At 38.0% G+C, this 18,984-nt stretch overlaps 1 protein-coding gene across 1 annotated transcript in view; it reads right to left on the minus strand.

Annotated features, from left to right (window-relative positions):
* Positions 1-17,888, minus strand: part of Brwd3 (bromodomain and WD repeat domain containing 3) — a 109,632-nt gene extending 91,744 nt beyond the window's left edge. The window contains exons 1-5 of the mRNA XM_090326591.1: positions 17,462-17,888; positions 17,274-17,332; positions 17,039-17,068; positions 16,557-16,616; positions 1,505-1,655 (exon numbers count right to left, since the gene is read on the minus strand). Coding sequence (XP_090182717.1) covers positions 1,505-1,655; positions 16,557-16,616; positions 17,039-17,068; positions 17,274-17,332; positions 17,462-17,492 — 331 coding nt within the window. The 5' untranslated portion in view covers positions 17,493-17,888. The remainder of the gene's footprint in view (positions 1-1,504; positions 1,656-16,556; positions 16,617-17,038; positions 17,069-17,273; positions 17,333-17,461) is intronic.
* Between the last annotated feature and the right edge of the window lie 1,096 nt (positions 17,889-18,984).

An 18,984-nucleotide genomic window follows, 5' to 3' on the forward strand; every position in this document is an offset into this window, starting at 1 on the left:
ATTTGTTTGGGTCTCAAAATAACCTTTTATTATGCGTGTGGCTGAGTCACATAAATATGCACAGGTGAGTAAACTTTCAAGTTTTCATTGGTCCTTCTTGATCTTCAGGCCTATAAACATCTACTCGTAAAACTACAGAAGAAAGGATATTACTCTAGCCTAAAGATGTCAGAGAAAATTTCCGAATATTATACATTGTAGATGCTGGTTTTGCCGTAACAGGTAACATTACACATCCTATGACAACTGATTCTAAGAATTGTGCTCACTATGTGACTATTTTCATTTTTCAATGTCAAAAATCTCAAATATAGAGCCAGGAGCTTGGCCTAGTTGTAGACTGCTCACCTACCATGCACAAAGCCCTGGGTTCCATTCCTCGGTACCACATACATTAAAAAAAAACTGGAAGTGGTACTGTGGCTCAGGTGGTAGAGCACTAGCCTTGAGCAGAAAGTGTCCAAGGACAGTGCCCAGGCCCTGAGTTCAAGCCTCAGGACTGGCAAAAAAAAATTTCAAATATAGTTTTAATCATCAAGCTTTCAAATAAGAATAACTCGTCTCTTAATGTCTTCTAAAATAACTCTACTAAAGAAATTGTGTTTGTTGGATATTTGCATGTGTCTACATGTGTAGGCTTCTATTGGGGTTCAAATTTATAAAATGAAAAGTTAAAAACTTGGCATTGTTAATTGCTTCATCCAGTTGAATTGGGATTTTTACAAAAAGTATGGAAACAAACCAAAATAAACAGAAATACATCTGGGTGCCAGAATTTTGGTATTACGTGAAACGGCCTATTTAACTCCTAATTTCACATTTTTATTCATAAATAACAGATTTTACACACTGGGATTCCATGTGAAACTTTGGGAAAAAATCTATGAAGGAATCAAAAACAGCAGCAAAGTTCAGAAACCATTATTACATAGCCATCGATAGGTCAATATTTTTATTAAATATTTGTATTGTAAAACTTGGATTGAATTTTCATTTATCCATTTATGAAATGTACATTATGATTAGATACTATAAAGGCTAATTGAGTAAGAATATAAGGAAAGAATTTTAAGGCATTTATACACCAAAGTAATCACAACAGTAATCCCATCGTTAATCATTACAAGAGTTTTTATTTTTTTTTTTACGATATTCACTGTTTTGACAAAAAGACTTGTTTTCAGGTAACTAAAAATTTTCATTTTTACTAAAAATAACTACAGGCTAGTAATGTGGCTTAGTAGTAGAATACTTGCCTAGCACGCATGGAGCCCTGGGTTCAATTCCTCAGTATCACATTAACTAAAAGGCTGGAAGTGGCACTGTGGCTCAAGTGGCACAGTGTTAGCCTTGATGAAAACCTCAAACACAGCTCTCAAGCCCTGAATTCAAGCCCCAGGATCAACACCAATTTTTTTAATACAGGAAAACATGTACTCCATTTTAAAAGTTGCCATTCTTCATTCTTTCCCCTGACAACAGTTCACCCATCCGAACATCTTACCTTTGGCATCCCGTAACAGAGACTGCCGACCAACACCTAGCAATGTCTGTACCCCAGGAACACTCTGAGGGATCTCCTTGTCTAGCAAGGGACCAATTCGCTCACAGATTTTGAGGAGGTAGTCTGGAGGAATGTGTGCATTGGCTGCCACCTAAAATGCAGAAATAAAATGGGAGAGGGAACATTTGGTTTAAAATCCTTTTCCAAGGTGTTTCATCTTAGAGGAGAGTTCAGTTTAATATGAACTCAGGAATATAAAAAAATATAAACACTTCATATTTTAATCAAATTAAACGAGGTCACAAAAGAAGCTTCTAGATAGCACAGTACTCAACTTTTATCTAGATCTAGATTAAATCAAGTGCTTAGGCTATTATGTAATAAGCAGAAAAAATACTCATCTTTTTAAAAATCTCAAAGATGATAAATGTAATCTATGATTTCAGTTACTCACTACCAGTGAGGAACTGATAAGAATCAGATCTTGTTTCAATACAAAGAGTTACAATAACTTCTCAAACAAGCCACCTTAGTTATAACATGGTTTTTCATATACATGTTCATTTGTTTCCAAAGGATATCCTACTGATGTCTTTAAAAGGCACATATGCAGCCAAATTCCTTATAACTTAAAAATACAAGGTAACTTTTTAGACACAAGGAAACATGCAACATAGACAGGTATTAAGCATTCAATATAAACTTTGTATCCTTTTAAAGTTTTTTTTTAAATCCTTGATGTTCAAACCCTTGCTGTCTCTCACAAATATCTAATTACTAAAATAATAGAGAAACTTATTGTACTCAAAATCTTTAGCTAAAATAGTGATTTATATTCTCTTATTCTGGTCCTAATATGCACTTCTGGCTGGAATATCAATTTTTATATACATATGAATCTATCATCATAAAGTATATAATTAAATTAAAAACAAAATTCTACAGAGCAAATAATTCCCATTTATCCCTGGTGATCACTGACAGGAATGGCATTGTCCATTTTGTTCATATTCTTAGCATCCCAACAAGTATGCAGCAGAAAGCATATCTGGATAAATATTAGCTAAATAAATCATGACCAGTAACTGAATGAACAGATACTGAAGTAAATTCTAACTGTAATCAACATTATTCTAGGAAATCATACAGAAAAAAATCTTCAAGTGTGCATGCATGCGTGCCTGTGTGTGTGTGTGTGTGTGTGTGTGTGTGTGTGTGTACATGCACACGCAAATACACACAAACCAGTTCTGGAGTTTGAACTCAGGCCTTGGGTCTGTTTCTGAGCTTATTTTGCTCAAGGCTAGCATTCTACCACTTGAGCCATAGCTCCCTTCTCCAGCTTTTTGTTTGTTAGTTCAAGATAAAAACACACCACAGACTTTCCTATCCAAGCTACCTCCGAACCAGGATCCACAGGTATCATCCTCCTGAGTATCTAGGATTATAGGTGTGAGGCTCTGGGGAAACCCAGAACCCCAGGTCAAAGAACTATACTGTATATATTAAGAATACTGAGAAAATAAACAAATCTATTAATTTTTAAATATTTACTGCCAATCATCTTTTGAAACCTGCTGCAAAAAAGGCAATTGTAATATAATGAGATAGTTAATGCTCAAGGAAATGTCATGATACACTGGAAGAACAGCAAGCAGATTAATTCAGATCTGTAGCTGAAAGCTTTAGTTTATGGATTGAGGGAAATTATCAAGCAAATACTTTCTATTATTACTCACATCTTTACTTTTGCTTCCCAAGCAAATAACCATATAGAAACCTATTTCAGTAAAATATACAGTAATATAAAAATGAAAGTAATGATGATTCAGTCTCAAAATATCTGTTAACTACAGAAATTCTCTAAAATCCTAGTTTTTAACCTCCTTATTAGGGTATTTCCTAAGTATGCCTCCATGTAAACAGTACCCTTAGGAAAAGATAAAACTACCAAATGAAAAACAGTCTTTAGCTACTTATGTTAACACTGATAACAATTCATGAATTTTTCCCCCATGTTTTCTCAAACTGGATTTCTTACATTAACGATTACTTTTTCATCAAGTGAACAGTGAAATGACTTCTCATAGGGTGGTAGAATATTTTCTGTATACAGACATATACACATTTAAACAGCTATATAGGCAAACACAGATAGGTAAGTAAATAGCTGTATAGCTTAATATTCTATCTAGTAATTGATGCCCTTACTGGCAATTTTCTTTATCATATGAGCAACAATAGCTCCCTAGAAACACCATATATCTAGCACTATATAATCCAGAAAACAGATCTTTATTAATTAGAAAACTTTTCACAATTGCATCATAACTTGATATCTTCAGGCCACTACTTCATTTTCTATCAATACAAGGTCTTATTCTCAGCTAAATATGTATTATTTTTATGAATTTACGAGAAACATAAGAATCACAAATTACTGGTAAATTGCCCTGTATATTCAGCAACTAAAACAAACCTTATTCCCAAATTTAGTCCTTTAAGATTTATATGGTAAAATAGTAAATTGCAGAAGTTTGATTTTTCTCTATATACAATAGAAACTTGCAAAATTTCTAAGCAGTCTAATTCTAAAAACACTGTCCTATAAAATAAAAATTCAACTATGCTTTAGGCATAGAGAAACAAGAGACTAGCAAATAATGGCAAAAATAATCTTTTGAATTTAAACAAGCTAGCTTCCCCTTTAAATGACACCAACAAACTTATTGACCATTATCAGTATAGTGCCTACAAAAAAAAACAATTCCTCTTACACCAACTTTCAGGTCTTGTGATAGTTAAGTTTACTTCAATCCCTTCTTTTTTGACTAAGGCTGGATTGCTGTGTTTTTCTCATTCGGTGGGAGGCTGAGTTTCACTATACACCCCAAGCTGGCCTCCATCTCATAAAAAATCCTGCCTCTGTCCCCTTCAAGTGATAGAATTACAGATTTGTTGCAGCATACTTGGCTTAAAGCTGGAGATTTTTGTTATTTGGTATTAGTGGGGTTTGAACTGAAAGCCTCACATTTGTTAGGGGTGATTTCAATTATGCAGTTTATATGATTATTTATTTTATTTAGTTATTTTTCAAGTAGGGTCTCTGTTTTTGGAATTGGCCATCCTTATACCTCAATCCTCATAGAGCTCAAACAAACTGGGGGCATAGACTCATGCCATCACGCCCATCCTTTTTTTTTGCCAGTCCTAGCCCTTGAACTCAGAACCTGGGCACTGTCCAAGGGATTTCTCAAAGGTAGAGTTCTACCACGTGAGCCACTTGGCTTTTTTTCTATGTATGTGGTACTGAGGAATCAAATTCTGGTCTTCATGCATACTAGGCAAGCACTGTACCACTGTACCACCACGCCCATCTTCCTGATTGAAATGGAGTCTCAAATTTTTGCCAGCACTGGCCTGAAACCTCAATCCTCCCGATCTTCGCCTATACAGTTGCTACCAAGTATGAGCTACCAGGCCCAGTCTTATAGTTATTATTTGGTAAAAAAAAAAAAAAAAACATTTTTTACCCGTTATTTTCTAAAGTTTTTTTTCTGATTCTATATTTAAACGGAAATCTAATATAATAAAATACAATTTAAAGGCATGCGCCTACAAAAATCCTACCTTAATACTATAAGGCACTCAATGAAAGCTCATGCTAATTTCAATCATTAACTACATCTGTCTCTGGAATACAATGACCAACTAGTAACACTTAACAAATGTTTAAAATTAGAAGAAAAAAAAACTGTTCACTAGCTGGGAGCCCAAGGCTCATGGCTACTCAGGAGGCTGCATTGCTGTTCAAAGCCAGTGCAGGCAGAAAGTCTGTGAGACTCTTATCTCCAATAAATTACTCAGAAAAAGCTGGAAGTAGGTATAGTACCTCAACTGGTAGTGCACTAGCCTTGAGCCCAAAAGCTCCAGGGCAGCACCCAGGCTTTGAGTTCAAACCCCAGTAAGGGCCAAAACACAAAAAGACTGTTCTCTAAAATTAAAGTTTAAAAGCGTTACACAAGCCAGGTGTTATGGGTGCCAATCAGGAAGCTTAGATATGAGGTCCTAATCAGACAGTGGAATCTCATGTTTGTAATCCTATCTAAGATCTAAGGATTACAGTTCAAAAACAGCCCAGAAAGGAAAATCCATAAGACTCAACTCCAATTAACCACCAAAAAAAAGCCAGAAGTAGAGCTGTGGCTCAAGTGGTAAAGCATTAGCCTTTTGCAAAAAAAGGCTCAGGAATAGCACCCAGACCCTAAGTTCAAGCCAAAGATCCCACACTAAAAATGTCTAAGGTAATAAATTATAGAATCTAATTGGAAAAATCTTTTTGTATTATCAGTTTAGCTACCCATCTGACAGAAAAATATGCTGAGCCCTAATTTCCCAAAAGAATGGACAGCATCTGTCTCTGCCTAGTGCTCACTTCTCTTTCAACTACTATAAAACAAGTTGAAAATTTATAAAGTTAGCAATAACACAAAGGGTGCAAAGAGATAAACATCATAAATCTAAAAGTAATTTAAAGAATCCAAGTTATAAAGCTTGATACAGGAAGGTTGGCTGACCTAAAAAGTAAATCTAACAACTGAAATATACTTCAGAGTCATTATGGTAAGAGTAGACTAGAGACCTCACCGATGATCTTACTCATCATAATTAGATAGAAGGAATCCAGCTGGGCACTGAATAAAAAGCAACAGGTAGCTAATCTCAAGAGGCTAGGCCTATGTCAAGAGCTACATTTGCAATACCAATTTCAGGTGGCAATGATATCATTCATTCTGTTTTAACATGGGACTTTAGAAGTAATAGGATCAGAAAAATAATGACTAAATATAGGATAGAATTGTGTATTTGTTTTCAAAGACGATGACTACACAGGTAAAATGAAGACTCAAAACTGGGGTCATATGCTAAAGAAAAATGAAACATTACTCTCTGATAGTCTTAATTTTTGCGGAAGGAAAGGTCAAAGAATACATAAAGGGTTAGTCACATAATCTAAAAATGTTTAAGGTTGGAAAAAATAGGGTTTAAAAATATATTAATGTTTAAATTATGTCAATGAAAGTAAAATATAGATGTAAGGTCTGAGAATCTGGATTACTCAGACTCTAAAATTTACTAGCACCATTTTTTACCAATGTGGTACAATACAAAGAGTTATTAATCATTCTAGAATCCACTGATTCTATATATGTAACCTAAGACAAAATTATTTACCCTCTATGCTGTGCCCAGAAATTTGGGACCAGCATGAGCTTTAGAATCCATGTCAAATACACAAACGTATGTGTATGTATGCAAACTATGTGTGTACCTACAGTAGCAGATAATATACAACTGTGTATGTAACTGTGTATATAACTGTTGTTAAGTATTTGCCTGGTACAAACTATGCCTTATTCAGTTCTAAGAACTGCCCCCCCCCGAAAAATGCCTATAGTAACTACAGTAAAGTGATATATCTTCATAATTTAAGCAGTGGGTTTTAATGTCTGAAGAATGTGAAGGTTAAAACCGGGCAGAAATAGAAAAGGGGGCAGGCAAGTCTTTCTAGCAGGACGACTGATTAGCAGGGTAGACCAAAAAGTGTTAAGACTTCCTACTGTATATATATATATATATATATGTGTAATATATGTAAAATCTTTAGTCATTTCATTTCTTTTTGTTAGTTTTAAGATTTCCTGAGGAAGGAGACAGGCAGAACAATGGTCCTCGGACAAGTATTCTCTAAATTAGTTGATCTCCAGAAAATGTTGAAAAGTGCTATAACCCAAGGGGCAGATGAAATCAAAAGGAGGACAGAGGACACATCCACATTCTGGAAGCTGCTCAGTAGAGAAAAGGTCCAAAGAAAGAACTCAACACCAGCTAGTAGGCTATACTAAGACTAGCATTCATTGTGATATGTGTGTAGCAAAACTTCAGAAATTTAAATAATAGGGCAACTATTACACAGCCCAACAAGCTTAGGTATGAGAAGACATCTTGAACAAGATACCATAAATACAAGGAGGTAACTTAATAAAATACAGAAAATAAGTTCAGGAAAGGATCAATAAATAAGGATGCTTGAGAATCTGCGATAAAAGCTGACTCATATCTCACTTGTTTTGTTTTTTCATTTTTTTTTCTGGTAGTCAGGCTTGAACTCTGAGCCAGGCACTGTCCCTGAGCTCTACAGCTCAAGGTTAGCATTCTACCACTTGAACCACAGCACCACTTCTGGCTTTTCTGTATAATGTAGTACCGAGGAATCGAATCCAGGGCTTTCTGCATGCTAGGCAAGCACTCTACCACTAGGCCAAAATCCTGGCTAGCATGCACAAAGTCCTGGGTTTGATTTCTTGGTACCACATACATAGCAAAAAGCTGGAAATGGTGTTGTGGCTCAAGTGGTAGAGCTATAGCCTCGAGAAAAAGTCCAAGGACAGTGCTCAGGCCCTGAGTTCAAGCCCCATGACTGGCAATAAAAAAAAAGTTCTTGGGCTTCCTCAAGGCTAGCACTCTATCACTAAGGCCACACTCCTAGCCCCTTAAATACTTTTTAATAGCACTGTTATCTACCCTTTACTGGATAAAATTAGAATAATTAAAAAAATACAAATCCCAGTGTCCAGGAATCTACAGGTAAACACACTGGATGGTAAAAGAAAAAAATCAACTAGGACATAATAAATTATACAGATCTACAGACATTCACGCAGAGAACAAAAGAGGATATTCTTAGAGGATCACATAGGTGCAACAGCTGTAAGCATCTGATCATATAAAATAATATTTACTGAAATGAACTCCAGGTAACAGAGACACGTTTGTTTGTTTTTTTCTTCCCCCAAGTCTGGGATCCTTTTGCTCAAGGATAGTACTCTAATCACATGGGGGACAGTACCATTTGCAAAGAGTTTCACAGACTTTCTTCCTGGGCTAGCTTCAAATCCTGATCCTTAGACCTGTGCCTCCTGAGCAGCTAGGATTACAGGAATAAGCCACTGGTGCCCAGATTTGGTTGCTGGGTGTTCCCCCCCCCCATTTGCTTTTGTCTTCTTCATCTGTCTTTGGGAGAGTAAGGAGGCACAGAAATAGAGGGACAAAGGGTGAACAAATGCAGCAGTGGTACTTACACTATGTTGAAAATGAAGTATACAACTTGTGGGTGGGTTGGGAGGGAAAAAACTGGGAGAGAGTGAGGGAATAGGTGGCAGTGTTCAAAAAAATGCACTCTGACTCACATTACTGTAACCCCTTTGTACACCATCTTTACAAGAAAACTATATATATACACACATATATATTGGCCAGTCCTGGGGCTTGAACTCAGGGTCTGGGCACTGTCCCTGAGCCTCTGTGCTCAAAGCCAGTGCTCTACCACTTGAGCCACAGCATCACTTCTCATGTAGTTTCCTGCCCATGCTTGTTTTGAACCACGATCCTCAGATCTCAGCCTCCTCAGTAGCTAGGATTACAGGCATGAGCCACCAGTACCTAGCTAACATATTTTTTCAAAAAGAAAAATACAAACTCTAGAGTCAGTGCTTTCCAGATATCCATGCTGTGCACACTCAGCTATTTTTAAAAGTAGCATTCAATTCATTTGTGCAGTATTTTTGTAATTAAGAAAATGTATGATTTTACATTTAATCGTTCTACAAGGGAACCTTGTAAAAAGGGTAGGAATTTTCATTTTCCAATTGAAACTGAATCTGAGAGGTTAATTAGCTTGCCCAAGGGTCACTAATCAAAGGCTATCTTCCACACTAAATTTTCAGGTCTTTCCTACTACCTACTAATCCCATGTAAGAAATGTCAAACAAACAGCAAATTGCTTTTATTCTATGTTTTGTCCCTATTCAAAGCACTGCTTATTAATCCATAGTCAGTATCAATGAAAAACCAAAATTCAAATTATACTAATAATCAAATGTAAAATAGATAATTGTAGTAAAAAAATTTATAAGGCAAGTTCCAGAATATAAATTCTTACCTAACTGTACCTCAATTTTGATACTATCACATTTGTACTGAGATACCAGTTTATCATATTAGCAATGAATCTCAAAAAAGATTTTAATGATTAAAACTGATTCCAGTGAGGTACTGGTAGCTTGTGCATATAATCCTAGCTACTCAGGACACCAGATCTGAGGGTTTTGATCCAAAGCCAGTCCAGGCAGGGATGTCCAGGAGACTCTCTTATTTCCAGTTAACCACCAAAAAGCCAGAATTAGAACTGTGGCTCAAGTGGTAATAGCACACAAGCCTGGAATTCAAAAGCTAAGGAATAGCACCCAAACCCTGAATTCAATTCTAGGACTAGCACACACACAAGTGTGCTTCCTACAGCTCAAGTGTGAAAAAAAGAAAACTTGCCAAGAATCAAATCCAAACATCTGAAGCCAAGATGCTTTAATGGGTGGCTGCACCAAGGCAGTAGTTAGAAATAGGAATTTCCAGATTGAGTGCTTCTGCCGTAATACCTATCAGTTAGCATTATATGTGTACGCTACACTGCACCAGGGTTAAGCAGCACATACTTTTGGGTTTCCCATGATGCATTCCATTCTTCCTAACTATGACTGCATGACCACATGGCAGTTAATAAACCACACGTGCTTAAACTGTTTCCACACTTAGAGTCAATAACTATGTTACCAGCACTCAAAGATCAGTTTGTTATTCTAATAGACAATTTAAGCTAGTAGTAGTCAGACAACAATAGGTGGGCAAAGTAAGAAAAAGAACACAGGTATGTATGGAATGAAAACACATTGTTTCAAAGTAGTTACTGAGGATCAAATGAAACAATGTAAAAGCAGCTTTAAAATCTGAATGTTTTACATGCTGACAGTACATTTATCATTACAGTTGTACACATTCCTCTTGATAGTAAGAAACCTACTATGTGAATAAAAAGTTGTTTTTAATATCATTAAGTTACTTCAAATCTTTCATATATAAAATGAGAAAAATGCAGTGTACATTTCTGCACATGAAAGCTTCCAATTCTATGGTTAAATATGCCTAACAAATGCAAAAAATACATTACCACACCTAAAAATAATTACATCGTTGGTCCAGTTCTCTTAAATGGTTTTAAAATCTTAGCCATATTTTTAAAAAGCTGATAAATCACTATTTCAATGTATAAAATTTAAATTGTAACAGAAACAATTTTACCCCCCCCACACACACACAACCTGATTACTCTCTGTGGTCTCTTTAAAGCTCCTAGGAGGAAGCAATAAAATAGCCCACAATGCAGAAGGGTCACCACAAATGTAAGAACATGTGTATTTATTTCAGTTGTCTACCTGAAGATAAACTGTAAGAAGCAAATCTAATACTGTCAGTGTATCAGAGTCAAACATCAGAAACAAAACCTTTCATCATTAATTTAAAATTTAATAAAATTAATTTAGGATCTTTAATCCTGAATGCCATACTTAAAAACAGTATTAAATTTCAGGGTGAGCAATGCAGCCTAGTAGTAGAGTGCTTACCTCGTATGCACGAAGCCCTGGGTTCCTTGGTACCACACGTACAGAAAAAGCTAGAAGTGGGGCTGTGGCTCAAGAGGTAGATATCTACCCTTGAGGAAAAAAAAACCTCAGGGACAATGCTCAGGCTCTGAGTACAAGCTTCAGGACTAGCATTTTCAACATAAACTGCTAAACAATTATGTACAGACAACTTTTTGGCACTTAAAATCTAGATATGTTTTCTAATCATTGTTTCAACTTAAAACAACCTTACTAGCCAGGCACCATACCTCACTCCTGTAATCCTAGCTACTCAGGAGGCTGAAATCTGTGCATCATGCTTCAAAGGCAGCCCAGGCACAGTCCATGAGATTCATCTACAATTAGCCACAAAAAAAAATGGATGTGGAGATGTGGCTGATGGTGTAAGATGATGGCCTTGAGCTGAAGAGCTCAGGGACAGACCCCAGACTCAGTGTTTAAGTCCCCACGACCAACAACAACACAAAAACCTTACTTTGTGTTGTGAATTGTAAGTAAAACTCTAAAAGAGATGATCGTTTAGAAAAAGCAAGGAGGAACTCTAATATAGGTAATAGTAAAAAACAGTAAATTTATTGAACTGTTAAAGGTTTTTCAGGATAAAGAAGTCAATTCTATTAACAAGTCAATTCTAATTAACAAGTATACACACATGTTATGCATATATTAAATATACACAGACCAAAACAGGATTTTTTTTCAAGTGTGTAGTATACATGGCTAGGCAGCCCTGATTTAGTATATTGACATTGCTATTTACAATCCTTCAGCTCTAAATTACAGATTTTTTTAGGTTTCCTTTCTCATATCAAAGAAATTTTAAGTTTCAGATATTGTTTTGTAATGTTAATATATCTGACATGTCTATACTATTCATTAATACATTCCCCAAATTTCAATTCAGATACGTAACTAAATCAAAAGAACACACCGCATAAGCCTATCAATCTAGTTATATTCCTCAAGAAACACTCCATTCTACTTATGATCAAACTACTCAAATTTAGATGCCAGATGAAATAATTTTAATCAACAATACCATTGATTAATGTAGCGATTAATTTTAATACTCAGTAACTAGTATACTTGTTTTTCTTCAAATGTTCAACCCTGTCCCATTTTCTCTTAAAAAGAAATACATAGGTAGACAGATATTTGTCTTTAAAAAGTAAATAATAAGTCAAGTGCTAGTGGCTCACCCCTATAAACCTAGCTACTCACAAGGCTTGGATCCGAGGATCTCAGTTTGAAGGCAGCCCAGGAGGCTTTTACCTCCAATTACCCACCAAAAAACTGGAAATGAAGCCATGGGTCAAGTGGTAGATTATTATCCTTAAGTACAAAAGCACAGGGACAGCACCCAGGCATTGAGTTCAAACCCCAGGACCAAGACACAGACAGACAGGCACACACACACTTGCATGCATATACACACAGGTCAGTAATACTTCCCTAAATCCTAGATCTTGGTATGAAAAAAATTAAAATCTAAGCTCACAAAAAGTTCAGTAGAGCCGGCCGCAGTGGCTCATGCCTGTAATACTACTCAGGAGGCTGAGATCTAGTAGTTCAAAGCCAGCCCAGGCACTAAAGACTTTGTAACTCTTCTATCTCCAATTAATCACTAGAAAACAGGAAGTGGGGCTGTTGCTCCAGGGGTAGGGAGATAGTCTTGAGCTGAAGAGCTCAGGGACAATGCCCAGGCCCAGCAGTAGGGTGATAGCCCAGAGTGAAGAACTTAGGGACAGCGCCCAGGCCCAAGGTTCAACCCCTCATAACCCCCCTCCAAAAAAAAAGTTCAGTGGAAAATTAAAGAGTATACCTTTATGTAAAATATAAGGTTTGGCCACCAGGAAAGATTCTCTATGCATAAAGAATGTTAAATGTGTAAGTGGCACTGTGGCTTAAGTGGTAGATCACTAGCCTTGAGCCTAAGAGCTTAGGGACAGCAGCCAAGCCCAAAGTTCAAGACTCATGATGGATAAAAAAGAAAAACGTTAAATGTATGAAGAAATAATCTAATTGTAGAGCACCCTTGCCACAGGCCTGGGTTCTATTCCTAGTGCTCCAAAATTACAGGTGGACAGCATAAAAAAATAAGTATAAAATACAAAAAAAAGACAAGGTCTTGGGAGTGTGACCTGACATTTAGCCCTGGTTTTGATTCCGTGGTAGCAAATACACAGGAAAAGCCAGAAGTGGTGCTGTGGGTCACATGGTAGAGGACAGTGCCCAGGCACTGAGTTCAAGTACCAGGATTGCCAAAAAAAAAGACAAAAGGTAAAAATGTTCATTTTTTAACTCTCAAGTGAATACAAAAAGCCACAATATAGAAATGTACTTTTTACCTGATTTATGCAACTGTAATCCTTCTGTAAACCACTTTCATAATAAGATTTTTAATTTTTTTTGCCAGTCCTAGGCTTGAACTCAGGAGTTAGGCACTGTCCTTGATCACTTCTGCTCAGGGCTTGCACTCTACCATTTGAGCCACAGCACCACTTCTGGCTTTTTCTTTGTATGTGGTACCAAGGAATCATACCCAGGGCTTTGTGCATGCTAGGTACTCTACCACTAGGCCAAGCTCCCTGACAATAACTTTTTTTAAAAAAAGGACAAAATGTAGATAGGTGTGGGAGGGCATCCTAGTATTCTAGTACTAGGGAGACAAGCAGTTGGGCCACCCACAGCTAACTGATGAAACTTTGTATCTCAAAGCATCTAAAATATAACTAAATGCAACCAAATGTAACTAAAATGCAACAAATGGATAAACATCAGTTACAATAACATGTTCAGCCCTGGCTCAGGTGGTAGAGGGACAGCCAATCACTGAGTTTGAGTCTCCATCTCCAACAACACCCCCCCAAAAATATCTGATTAAAGGTTAAGTAAGCTTAACTTGTAAAAAATATATATATATATATATTTGTTTTGTGCCCATACTGGGGATCAAATATAGGGTCTCAAGCTCTCACTTGGCTTTCTCTACTCAAGGCCAGTCTCTGCCACTTGAACCATAGGGCCACTTTTGGCTTTTTGATAGTTAACCTGAGATAATTCTCAAGGACATTTCCAGCCCAGCTGGCTTTGAACCTTGATCCTCAGGAATGCTATTTACATCAACTAAGGAGTAGTCTCATCTACTAAAGCCACCCAAAGATCTTAAAAGTTCAAAAAAATCCCTTAATACTAAGTTGCTAAATGTTGACATTATAAATTAATGCTTTTGGTGAGCAGTCTTTGGTGTATGACAAAAGCTATTAAACTGATGAGATCCTGTGACCTGATAAATCCACTTTGAGGAAATAAAGTCCAGGAAAATAATGTTGAGACCAGAAAGCAGGAAATTAGCACCTAACTATGCAAAGGCACTGAAAATCAGAAAGCAATTGAAATGCTCAATTGGAAGTTAGGATGAAATCACAGCATCCTAAATATGTTGTTGCTTTACTATTAAAATAATGACTATTAAAAGTGTTAAGATAAAAAATCTAAAAAGCATAAAATATGCATTATAATTATATAAAAATTTATTCATACAAGAAGTCTAGTATCGATGTTTCAAATTGGATCAAGTTTACTAAAAAATTTAGTATGCCCATTTAGAAAATACACAGTAATGTTTAAAGGACAAAATAATTTAATTCCTATGTACCTTAAATACAGCACAGACATTTTAATGATTCAGTGTTCCATTAAGTTAGTATTAAACATTTTTTAATTTTTATTTAATTATTTATTTTTCCAGACCTGGGCTTGACTCAAGGCCTGGGCACTGTCCTTGGATACATTTTGCTCAAGGCTAGTGCTCTGCCACTTGAACTACAGTGCCACTTCCAGCTTTTTCTGTATATGTGGTAACGAGGAATCGAACCCTGGTCTTTATGCATGTTAGGCAAGCACTCTACCACTAGGCTACCGCCTGGTCCCAAACATTTTTTTAAATATTGTACTACTTAGTTAAAAATGATCTACCTGCCTACACATTTAGGTATGAAACAAGTATAAGAAAAAGCATTGTAAATACACCTGTGTTAAAATTATCTTGAAAAACATGAGTAAATAACCTATTAAAACATGTATTAGTAGGTACTTCTGGGTTTTTTTACTTTTGAGGGACATGCATGAATTAAGTTCAGCAAAAACTCCTGTCTGTAAGTTAAATAACTTGCTGATACCACTAATAACTAGTTTTTACAACTAATTTTTATCATTTGAGAAATTATTCCCAGTAATAATGCAGATAATCCATATATTGTTTACAATTACATCATTTTATGCATTGAAAATTATAAGAAAAAATTTAGTAGATGTAATGACAAATATAGCTTCACTGTTGTAATATAATAGAAAAAGAAGTATCAAAATAAATACCAAAGAAATTTAGATATTTTCTTAGTGAATGCCAATTTAGATAATTTTCTTTATATGTATATACTATCATTCTCTTCCAACTTTAACTTTGTCCTCTTTTCATCTTGTGGATATTATTTGAAGGCAATACAGCTAAATCTAAATTTTAGTAACATCACGTCTTTTTCCTTTACGTGTAATTCTACATCTATAGCTAACATTAAAATCTCCTCCCCAAAGTAAAAAGTACCACCTTTTTTGTGTCAATATAGAATAGATTTATTTATACTATGAAATTATATTTGTAAGAGAAACAGTCAAGGCAATGACTTCAGTGCTTTACTAAAATGTATTGTATTTTTAAATATGCCTGTTGTTGTCTTCTTGTAATCCCATAATCCTGATTCCCCAATTCTTAAAAAGGTCATAATCCAGTTTTTATTTACTGAAAATGCATGAGTATAATTGCGATTTAGAGATGAGTTAATGAGGTATTTTCTTAGATCAGAACTATACCAGGATGATTTTATCCCATAGCCCATTATTTAAAACCGGCAAATTTTGGAATTCGCTCATTGGTCCTTATTCTTTTTAATTGTGTCTTCCCACCCCCCATCCCCGTCCTGGGTCCGTCAGCTCTCCTTTTGAGCCCCTTCTCCCCTCCCCTCTTAAAAAAAAAGAAAGGAAAAAAAAAACCAAGCCTGGCCTCAGTTCCCGTATTTCAAGCCAGGGCCAACCAGAAGCCAGTTTTCTTCCACTAATCCGGAACTCCGGGCTGTTACCAACGCTGTCATTGGCCAGCGTCAGTCCTTGGTACGTGCCCCAAGATAACCCCCTGATTTCTCTCCCTTTTCCCCTACAATGGGCCTTCCCCGATGTTTGTAATATATTCATAATCTGCAATATCGCACCTCTGATAATCAACTCACATTTTTCAAAGTTTTCGGGTGGAAGCAGTGGAGGCTAAGAGAAGGAGGGCAAGGTAGCCTTTCTCCTGACTCGCAGGGAGGGGGAAGGGATAGTCGTTCTTAGGCTCAGCACCAAGCTCATGAGCGGCGTAGGTGGAGGGGTCGGAGGTGGGCAGGGGGGTGGGTACAAGGTGGGGAGGGGGGAGTGAAGACAGAGTTGGATTAAGTTGAAGTGAAAACTTTACTCACCAGATCCTCGAAGCTTCTTCGGTGCTCTTTTCCTTCCCAGTCTAAGCGGCGCGGAATCAGCTGGGGGCCAGGGGAAAAGAAAGGGGGAGGGGGGACAGACGATGAAAGCGACGCCACGCTCGCACCTCATTAATAGGACCTAGCCAGTGGCCAGGTCCTACACCCTTTGGCGTTTTTATTTTGCTTATCTCAATACGCTATTCCAGTAGAACCACACGACTGGGAGGCCTAGGGAGAGGAGAACCCGAAAAAAAAAAGAAGAGAAAAAAAAAAACCTTCCTCCCAAAGGCATAAAGAGGGGTGAGTAGAACCCCTGTGTCGTCCGCCCCTTTGCGGGAAAGAAACAAGCTCAGCCTGGTGATAAGATCTGGTGCCTAGACCCAAGAGTCCTTCCCGGGCCCTACCCTCAACCCCACACTTGCCTTCCCCTTCCTCCACTCTCACTCCAGTCCTTCCCACCCCTTCCCGAGGGGGCTCCTTACCTGATGCTCCTCCAGCTCCTGCACTAGCACCTGAGCAAAAGACAAACACGAATATGAGAAGCAGCTGGGACCCACAACCCATTCCTCCCACCCCACGCCGAACCGTGCCGCTGACGGCAAGACCAGTGAAGGCCGGCCTTTTCCTCCCCTCTGAAAGGAACTGGTCAGCCGGCTGCCTCGATTTCCCCATTGAGAATATTCCCCCAAGACTCCCAAATACTCTTCTTCCTCTCACCTGAGCGGATTTGTTGCAGGGTCCGGACTGTAAAAACCTAGCAATCAGGTAATACAGTTCTAGGGAGGGAGGGAGGGGGGAAAGGGAGAGAGAAGCAAAGAAGAATATTAGAAGCTTTTCACCCCCAAAATTGACAGCCGTCTCGATAAGCCCCCATCCACTGAGCTCCTGGACACACAGCTACCCACCGGCTTCGATCTGAGTGGGTGCCGCCGCCATCCTTTTCCCGAGGGGATTTGGGGGCTTCGCTCCGGAGGGGTTGACGGGGGCGGGTAAGGATGCTGCCTCTATTGTGGTGAAGCCCCCATGCCCGGGAGTCCCGCCGCTTCCGCCGCACTCCACGTCCCAGTTTCGGTCTCTCTCGGATTCATCGCATCACGTTTCGACCCATAGATATTCTAGCCCAAGAGCTGAGGAGGCGGAGGAGGAAGGAGAGCAAGAGAGAGAAGAAGAGGGAGGAGCCGAAGTCACGGAGGGGTGGGCGGAGGCAAAAGGGGTGGAGACAAGGGAGGGTAAAAAAAAAAATGGGGAGAGGACTCTGTAACTCTCGGGGTTCGCCGCCAGGGGCACTGAAGTGAACACCTGGCTTTAGGATTCCCGGAGAGGCGAAGGTTGCCTAGCTACCACTCCGCGAGGGAGGAGGAAATGTTTACGGACGCGTCGACGCTCTACCCACATCCGGGAACTCACTGGTAGCTTGGGCCTCCACCAGCCGGTTGTCGTCTGCTCTTCCGGTGAAGACAGCCCGCCCCTTTCCGACGGAGGACTCTTTTCCCTTTTGCGGAATTGAGGAACTTCTCTCTGGCTGACCGGGTTCACCTACCTACTAGTCTCCTACGAACGATCTGATTTGTTTATTCCCTTCCATACCACACAAAAAGAGGCTTGTGGTCGCCACCTTTTGGGGTATTAGGCGAGGAGAACGGAAAAAAATCTTTGTACCAAATGAAAATACTGTGCTAACATTGTTACAGGACACTACTTAAACTGTACCCTAATTCTGGCAAATATTGTATGAGAAGTTTGCTGCCACCTCTGACTTAAATCCCTTTCTTGAGTGTTTCACACAAGCCAGGCACTGATCCTAGCTACTTTGAAGATGAGAACCCAGGATATCTGTTCAAAACCAGCCCAGGGCAGGAAATTCCTTCAGATCCTTATCACTTCACTACCAAAAAGCCAGAGGCAGAAAAAGCCTAAACAATACATAAGGCCCTGGGGTCATGCACCTATGCCTGTCCAACAAAAGACACAAAGTTTAACATTGACCATCTCTGCTCCCTGCCTATAGAAGAGTTTTCTATTTGTAAATACAAAATGCTGAGGCGGTGGGTGGGGAAAGGAAATGGGGAACAAAAACATATGAAAGAATATCAATGTGTGAGAAGTAATATACATACTATCTGGCGAATGTAATTGGAAATCCTCTATACAGTACCTTGATAATAAAAATTAAAACACAAAATACATTAAGGAACTAATTTTATATAGTATTGTATAAGCACAGGTATTTTTAATATTCAAGGTAGTCAGCTATCAGTTCTAGATTACATTTCTTTTATAGATTAACCACAACTCCCACTACAACGCTTTCAATATTGAATTTCTAAAACCTCAAATGATCAAAAAACTAGTACAATTGATCAACAGTAAAATGTCTCTTCAATTTCCCTAATAGCCTGTTCCACCCCCAAACCTTCACTAAAAGAAT

This window comes from Megascapheus bottae, chromosome X (assembly GCF_031878675.1).
Source record: "Megascapheus bottae isolate mThoBot1 chromosome X, mThoBot2.hap1, whole genome shotgun sequence".
Lineage (NCBI taxonomy): Eukaryota > Metazoa > Chordata > Mammalia > Rodentia > Geomyidae > Megascapheus > Megascapheus bottae.